We start from the raw sequence: 8682 nt of genomic DNA, 5'->3' as shown, positions 1-8682 counted from the left end.
TTTTATTTTATTTTATTTTTTTGTCTTTTTGAGACAGGGCCTCGCTATGCAGTTCAGGTTGGCCTTGAGCTCACTTTGTAGCCCAGGGTGGTCTCAAACTTGCAACAATCCTCCTGCCTCAGCCTCCCAAGTGCTGGGATTACAGGCATGAGACACCACACCAGGTTCCCAGGCTGGTTTTTCTCTTTTTTTTTTTTTTTGGTTTTTTTTTTCCGGTACCGGGAATTGAACTCATGACCTTGCGCTTGCCAGGCAGGCACTGTGCCACTGAGCTAAATCCCCAGCCCCTACTAGGCTGGTTTTAAACTCAAGAATTTAAGTGATCCTCCTGCCTTAGCCCCCCCATATCTCCCAGAAATGTCTTCAGTAAAATATAAAACAATTTAGCTTCATACTTGTGGCTGAACAGTGAGCTGAGCTGGAGACAGGACTATCAAGAACCTAACGCTACAACTGCTTCTCCACTCGTCAGGACACATCTGGGCACGGGGTCGCGGCACTGAGCCCATGGGGACCTGCTTGCTAGACAAGTAGTGCCGCCCCTCGGGCACGGCGGGCCACCTTGTCTTACCTGAGCTGGAGGAGGCATCTGCTTGGGCTTACTGTGGCCTCCCCAGAGCCACCCTGTGGCTCTGAGTGGGAGGAGCGTGGAGGCTTCCCCTCTGCCACCAGCATCTTCCTGAGTGACGCAGCCCTGGGGGCACCGGAAGTGAGGCTCTCCTTGAGGAAGAATGCCAGCTGTGGGCCTTCAGAGTCCCGGAAGGTGACAGCTAGCTGGGAGGACGCAAGATCCTGTTGGAGGTTAAGGTGGGGACATGACTGGTTGGCCAATCCCACCAGCAGGGCCCCTCACGCCAGCCTTGTCTGTGGCAGGTCTTTCTCCAGGAGCAAATGATTTCAACAGAGGCTTTCCGTACCAAAAGCTGAAGCTGGCAGCTGGGACCCTGGGGGCCGATTTTCTGACCAGTTCATCGAGATCCATCAGGTGAAGTCCAGTAATATCACAACCAATGCCCTATGGTGGGAATTCCAGCATCAATTCAGTATCAAGTGAAAGCCTTAATTCCTTGTATCAAAACAATAAGCAAATATTCCGTAAGCCAAAAGAGAAAGAAGCTGCAGACAGTCATCACAAATGCTCCACGACGCTTGGGCCTGGCTTGTGGCCACAGTGAGGAGCAGGAGGCATCCACAGTGGCCGGCCCGAGGCTCCAGGGCCAGCTTCACCAGCGAGTGCTGCTGGTGACAGCCAGGTATCATCTGAAGGTGCCAGAGGACAGGAACTGGCGTGCTCGATGGGCTGGGGGCTCCAGCCAATGGGATGCCACGCTCGGGGGACACTGGGACTCTGGGACACTGCACATGATGCAACCCACATCAGCTGGGCTGTCTTCCATTTGCTCACGGGAGAGTCACTATGTTCTTGTTTCTGGGGCCACCGGGGCCATCACATGTCCAGGCCAGGGTGGACACACCTCGTGTGACACAGCCGTGTTCTGAACTGCAAAGGAGACTCGTCATGGTTTCTGTTCAGTGAACAGTGACCACACACAGACTTACACATTAACAAAAGTAAAAGAGAACCAAGTTAAACTGAAGTAAAAGGAAGAAAGCTTTCTGATGAAGCAATCAAAAGACTGACGAGCCAGTGATGAAACCACCATTTGTTGAATTCATAGCCAAGCCGGTGTTATTAGTCCTATGAAAACGAGGAAATTAATGCCACTTCTCCAGAATGTTCCAGAGCCATCCAGAGGGGAACTGTAGGGATCAGCTATTCTGTACTGTTTGCACACTGTCTGCCAGACGACATCCACCACAGCGCACAGGTGACCAAGGAGAATCAGGTCGCAGCTAGGTCTCAACGCTGAGTGTACCGCAAAGGAACCGTCAAGCCCTATGACAAGGAACCACGCTGGCCCCTGCTCCCGTGACATCCCGCCTGCTGGGAAGTGCGCTCTCCTGGGTACTAACCAAAGTCATTGCCTTAGACAAAGCTTGTCAGGGGAACCAGCATGTAGAGGTCACAAGTCCTGACACAAAGCCAAGCCTGGGCCCAGCAGTTAGGACGTAGGAATCACCATCTTCGCCCGAGCTGAGACCTGGGTTTCCTTTGCTCCTCCATGAAGGGTGCAAGGAAAGCGGCCACACTGCCCACCCAGGCATGCAGCATCCTCCTCTCTCCGAACACACTCAGCATCCGCGGCGGCACAGTCCCGCGGCTCCCGAGGAGGAGGCAGCGCACCACTCACCGCTGTCCGAGGCTCGGGGCTGCACTTCCAGAACTTGATGCAGAAGGGGCTGAGCCCGGCACGGGGCACCTGGGGGTCTGCGGATGCTGAGCACCTGCCCTCCTCCACCGGCCCCACACACAAGCACCACAGCCCAGCCCAAGCCCTCCTGTCAACTGCACTTCAAGGAGGAGCAGGGAGATGGATCGGGTAAAGCTCTCGTGGGCCGGACGCTGCTTCTCCGCATGGCAGTGGGACGCTCAGCAGACCTGCTCCAAGGCTGAGTCCGGCCAGGATGCTGAACTGTGTGCACGCTGCCTCCACCCCCGTGCGTCACGACAGCCCCTCACCCCGGGCCGCAGCTCCCCCACCACCTGCTGCCGCCACCCACCGTGGACCCCACCAACCTGCTGGGGAGGACGCCTGCTACGAGGAGGTGGCCCACAGACTCTGGACCGCAGGGCTTACTTCTGGATTTTTCCTGTCTTCTTTCAGAAACAGGCTGATGTCACTCAAGACATCAGAAAATCATGTTTTAAAGGAACCTCTGCCCCCGGTGAGCTGACAGCCTTTCTGCCCACTGGACAGGTTCCCCTTCCACACACCGCCAAAGTCATGCAGTCCAAGCCTGGCCAGTGGAAGATTCTGCCCACTGTTAGCCCTGTTTATGAAAAGGGCAAATTCTTATGAAAACAGTAGAAAACTTAGGATATCAAAAATTGGGAGGTTAAAACGTTATAGAAATATCAAATTAGCACAACCTACTGACTTCACCTGGAATTAGTCGTGGATGGCCTGAAAATAGAATGCAATGAGACCATTTCCTCCCTGGGGTATAGAGGCCTGCGACATATGCCCACGCCCCACAGCACACCAGGGCAGCAAGGCATGGGGCAGGGTAAGTCACACTCGGGCACACTGGCATGGGTAAGGGGCAGAGTAGAAAGCGCCAAGCAAGGCCCCAGCCCAGGCGTCAGCGCCACCCACAATCTGGCCACCGCACTGCCTGCTGCAAGGAGCCCGAGGAGGCAGGGTCTGGCACCAGGGAGACCAGCACGGCAGCGACGTGTAGGCCAACACCTGCACTGCAGGCCCTCGCCTGCCCCACGTGGTACAGCCAGCATTTGTAGCTTTGACCCCACTGACCACACAGTGTCCTGCACAAACGCATACAAAGCCTTGTGAACAGCACCTGTGTTCAAGGGGCGGGCTGCCAGGTACAGACACTACAGGAAAAGCACCAAGAAATCATTTCCCCTCATTCCGAAACCATTCCTGATGACGACAAGTACTGGGTCAGGAACGAGCGGCTGCCGGCCCCTGCCTGAAGGAGTCTGCACTGTGGGTGTCAGGCGGAGGCAGAGGAGCACAGGCCTCCATGCCGGGGCTCCCGTACCACCTTCCACACTTCCCACAGAGCCTGTCCACTCCCAGAACCCCCTCTCCTGTGAATTACAGGCACCCCAAATACCCTGGAACCACCTCCACAAACTGTCCAGGCCCCTGTGAGCTTGAAAAGTCCAACAATTGCTGCCTTCAAAGTCCAGTTCAGCATCCGTGAGGGGAAGGGGCTGACATTTTGAAGCATCTGTCACATGTATTTTGCCTGAACTAAAGGACATCCCACAAATGCTGTTTTGTTTTAAATCCACAGCAGCCGTGTGTGGCATGCTTCCCATTTCTCAGCTGTGGGAAATGAGGCCTGCAGATGCTCTTCACTCATGCCAGTGCCAGTGCCCACGGCCCGTGAAATACTCCACCCGTCCAGCTCTGCCACCCACGTCCCATCCACGGGCAGCAGCTCTCACCCAAACAGGGAAATAAAAGAGAATGTAAACGCTGGTTTTCACTTTCAGTCTTTATTACCCAATCTGCATAACTTCTCACACCACTACAAAATCTCAAAAGAGTATTTTCGTGCTCATAAAAACAAAATTGTAAAAATACTGTCTTTTAAAACAGAGTGAAAACTAAAGCAATGACACAGGTCCCAAACCCCAACATCAGATGACCGGCAGGTAGGACAAGTCGACACCGCTCGCCACAGGGCTGGGTCTCCCCACCGGGGACAGGTACCTCTCACCCCAACTCAGTGCCCCAGTGTGGAGGCACACCACACACACACACACACACACACACACACACACACACACGGAGAAACACGGGCTCATCCTCGACCCCCTGAGTGCCAGGTCTGCCCAGGTGGTCAGGCCCCTGCCACTGTTCCCGTGGCCCTGTGACCAGGAAGACTTGTCCCCTGCCACACTGCACATTTAGCTACGAGCCAACACCTCCTCTTCAGAGAACAGCACCCTGGGGAGAGCGGCACAGTGGCAGCGCGGTGCTGTCTGGGTCTCGGCTGGGGACACGCAGGTTCTAAGGGCAGCACCCAGCTCCCTTCTAAAAGCTCACTTGTGCCCGGGGTGAGTGTGCGTTCGCTTTCCTCCTGCAGCCTCCCCTCAGAATGTGTCTCTGCACAAAGCCCGGCGGCCAGCAGGGGGCGCCTCGACCACCCCTGCACAAAGACCCTCTGTCTCCTGCACCCACGGGCTGTCTCGGGCTCAGACTGGCTGGAGGTCTGAGGTCTGTTTACTACTTGTGTGCACTTTTCGGCTCAGTGGGTTTTAGGTTCAGAGGCCTGGAATCTGAGCATGAAACAGTCCCACAGCACCCACTGCTCCCTCCCACCGCCTGACTACACACTCCCACTCCGGCTCCCAGCCGGCAAAGCAAGCCCACCTCAGCCGGCTGCTGCACCCACAGGCCCGGAGGAGCTGGAAGGCGGCTGCTGCACACTCCTCCGTGGGCATACCGGGTCTGAGACTCGAGACCCAGGGTGGAAATCGGGGCACAGGGACACACGGGGGCTACACTTACAGGACAGCGAGTGGGCGCCTTTGGGCAGATACTCGAACAGCAGGGAGCCGTCGTCTCCGAGCATGTCGGCCTTGAGGGACAGCAGGCTGTTCTTACTCATGAGTGCCGCGCGCAGGCTGGCCACCGCCGTGGCCTGGTGCAGGGCCTCGTCCTTTTCCGGGGTGAGTGGCGGACCTAAGAAGCTGGCTTCTCCTCCCAGCAGACCTTCGTCGACGTGTGCATAGAGCTCGGCCCGCTCCCCTCGGCTGTCTGAGCTGCTGGCCTCAGTGACGGTCAGGTCTGCACCTGGGGCGGGGACACACACAAGAGCACAGTCAGGTCACTCAGGACTGCACCTGGGAAGCGCAGCGATCTGGCAGGAGGGCAGCAGCTTCCCAACAACCCAGAGCTCACTGAGGGGCAGCAGGTGCCAGCCCAGCCCTGGGGGCCAGGGCACCGGCCCAGAGCAGCACAGCTCCCCTCCCCACCCCATCTCATCCCACCAGCCTGGCCCAGGACACCCACAGCCTTGCAGCCACAGCCTCAGCACAGCGGCACGGTCGCCCACTCCGGCCAGGGCTGGAGAAGCACCGGGCTCCACCCCAGGTGGACGCACGTGGGTCTGCAGGGCTTCTACCTTTTTCTTTTCCTTGCTGTGTTTTTTGTTTTGGACAGGGTCTCAGTTAAGTCGCTGAGTTCCCAGGCTAGGCTTGAACTTGAAATCTTCCTGCTTCAGAGTGCTGGGATTGCAGGTGTGCACCACATCCTGCTGGATTTCTACCTTTTAAAGAAAAATACCTAGCCGGGCATGGTGGCACACACCTGTAATCCCAGCACTCAGGAGGCAGAGGCAGGACAATTGTCATGAGTTCAAGGCCAGCCTGAACTACACGGTGAGACCTTGTCTCAAGAAAAAAAAGAAAAAGAAATACCTAACACCCATCAATGACCTACCTAAACATTAGAGCTAAAACTCTAACACTTTCAGGAAAACATATACATGACCTTAAATTTGGCAGTGGATTCTTAGACACACTACCAGAGCACAAGAAACAAAACAGATAAACTGGACTTAATTATAGTAAAACCTCCTGTGCTATTAAGACACTCTCAAGAAAACAAGAAGACAAATTGCAGGATGGGAAAAACTATCTGCAAGTCATGTATAAGAGACTCTGCCCAGATCACACACTCTTACAATTTAATGATAAAGAAACAGGCCCAGCCGGGCGCGGTGGCATGCGCCTGTAGTCCCAGATACTTGGAAGGCTGAGGTGGGAGGATCGCTTGAGTCCAGGAGTTCTGGGCTGCAGTGCACTATGCCCATCGGGTGTCCACACTAAGTTCGGCATCAATATGGTGACCTCCCGGGAGCAGGGGACCACCAGGTTGCCTAAGGAGGGGTGAACCGGCCCTGGTCAGAAAAAACAGGCCCAGGCACACCTATAATGCCAGTACTTAGGAGGCTGAGGCAGGAGGATTGCACGTGTTCATACATACATGTATATGTTTGCTTTTCCCTTCTTTCAAAAACAAAATATATATACAAGATAGTTAAGATAGTTACACTACTAATTTCTTAGTCCATTAAAAAGAAAAGTTTGTGCTCATTGTTCAGACAATTAAATGCCTATATCTTACTCTGAGTAATTTAAAGATAACCATATATGCAATGTGTTAACCATTGTTACTTTCTTTCTGAAATTTTTTTATCTTTAAAATAAGATTTTTTAAAAAGTAAGCAATAGATCTGATTAGACACTTATCCAGAGACATGCAAATGGCCAAGCAGCACATGAAAATACGCCCAACATCAATAGCTATCAGGAAAATGGCAAATGAAAAACCACAATGAAGCCAGGCATGGTGGCCACGCCTGTAATCCCAGCACTTGGGAGGCTGAGGCAGGAAGATTGCCACAAATTCGAGGCCAGCCTGGGCTACACAGTGAGTTTAGGGGCAACCTGAACTACATAGTGAGACCCTGTCTCAAAAAACAAACAACAACAAAAAAACACCCACACTACAATACAATTTCACATCCAGGGGGATGGCTACTGCCAAGAAACCAACAAATCAGGAGTGCTGGCAAGGCTGTGCAGAAAACACAGCCTGTGCGATGTCGTGGCTGTGAGCCGTGCCCCGGCTGTGGGGGGTCTGGCAGCTCCTAAGCGTGACCACCTAGGGTGCTCGCAGCCAAGGGGACTAGGACAGTCAGTCCCTGGGAGAGTCCCTGCCCTTCATGTGAGAAAGAAGTGAAAGAGAAGCCCCATGGAGGGTCCCACCGTCAGTCCCTAGGGAGCAGGAAGCGGTGCCCAGGAGTGGGGGAAGTGCCCCTCCAAGGCAGGCACTGAGGACTGGCCCTTTGGTGCAGGCCAAGGAAATGCCAATGCTTCCGTCTACGCGGGGCCTTCGAGACACAGCTGGCATTTAGAAAGAGAAGTTTATGAGCAGTGATTTCAGGAAGAAAATTCCACAAGCAGAACAGGAAGTTGAAGGCAATCAATCCATGTTCAGACAGTTCAGTGCTGCGTAGGACCACAGGGTGCACTTTATCATTGTCATGCAAAAGCTACTCCAGCACAGGGTGTGGGGGCACATGTCTGTATCCCAGCACTTGGGAGGCAGAGGCAGGAGAACTGCTGCAAGTTTGAGGCCAGCCTGGGCTATGTAGTCCATAGCGAGCTCAAGGCCAGCCTGAACTACATAGTGAGACCCTGTCTCAAAAAACCAAAACATAAATAAATAAACAGAGTGGTGAGCACAAGGTGTTTTCTGTATGCCCTGGGGCCTGTTCTAAGCCCTAATGGATTCTACCAGCAGCCCCATCCACCATGCACACCACAGGGCCACTTCCCACTGACCACCCCAGGTGAGTCTTGGGCCAGGACCAAGGGCAGCCTCAGAGACCCTGCCCCCAGCTCAGCCCTCTCTGGAAAGAAGGTTCTGGAATAAAGGACACATTGAGGAGGTCAGAACTAAACAGAGCTGACTTTGATGGCCACTGACGAGCCCGCCTCACAGTTAGGATGCCAAATGCGCGTTCCCTCCCCAGAACGGGCCGGGCTCCAAAAGTGCACTGGCACCGCCGGTAAACTGACACATTCTCTCTGTCTAGAGCCATCAGACACACACGCACTTGAGCGTACAACACACTGCACACACATATGCACGCACACAAGCATGAGCTTATGTTCACACAGTGTGCACATGCACACATTCTCACAAGCTCATAGTTTAAATTCATGTACACCCACCCACACTCACACACAGCACGCACACGCCTGCACACGTGCACACACACACGGACGCACACTCAGGCGTCTGCTGCACCTCCTGGCCCTGCAGCATTCTTGCCATTAGCCAAGCTCCCCATCTCCACCGTTAGCGGCCGTCTCTCCCCCAGTGGCTGACAGGACTCTGCCGTGTTTTTTTTTCCCGGGCAGGGCAGGGGGGTCACCTGGATCATCGCCTTAATGCATTTTTTTAAAATGGTGACAAGGGGGCTGGGGATTTAGCTCAGCGGCAAAGCGCCTGCCTGGCAAGCGCAAGGTCGTGAGTTCGGTTCCCGGTACCGGAGAAAAACCAAAAAAAA

At 54.3% G+C, this 8682-nt stretch overlaps 1 protein-coding gene across 1 annotated transcript in view; it reads right to left on the bottom strand.

Moving 5' to 3' along the window:
- The window catches only part of Zbtb46 (zinc finger and BTB domain containing 46), a gene marked incomplete at its 5' end in the record, with an annotated part of 46659 nt that overhangs the window by 23002 nt on the left and 14975 nt on the right, over positions 1-8682 (bottom strand). The window contains 1 exon segment of the mRNA XM_013507488.1: positions 5109-5393. Within this exon segment, the coding sequence (XP_013362942.1) occupies positions 5109-5393 (285 nt within the window).

Source organism: Chinchilla lanigera, unplaced genomic scaffold (assembly GCF_000276665.1).
Source record: "Chinchilla lanigera isolate Chin_1 unplaced genomic scaffold, ChiLan1.0 scaffold00127, whole genome shotgun sequence".
In the NCBI taxonomy this organism is placed as follows: domain Eukaryota; kingdom Metazoa; phylum Chordata; class Mammalia; order Rodentia; family Chinchillidae; genus Chinchilla; species Chinchilla lanigera.
Note: the sequence above shows the minus strand (reverse complement) of the source record. Positions and strands in the feature narration are given on the sequence as shown.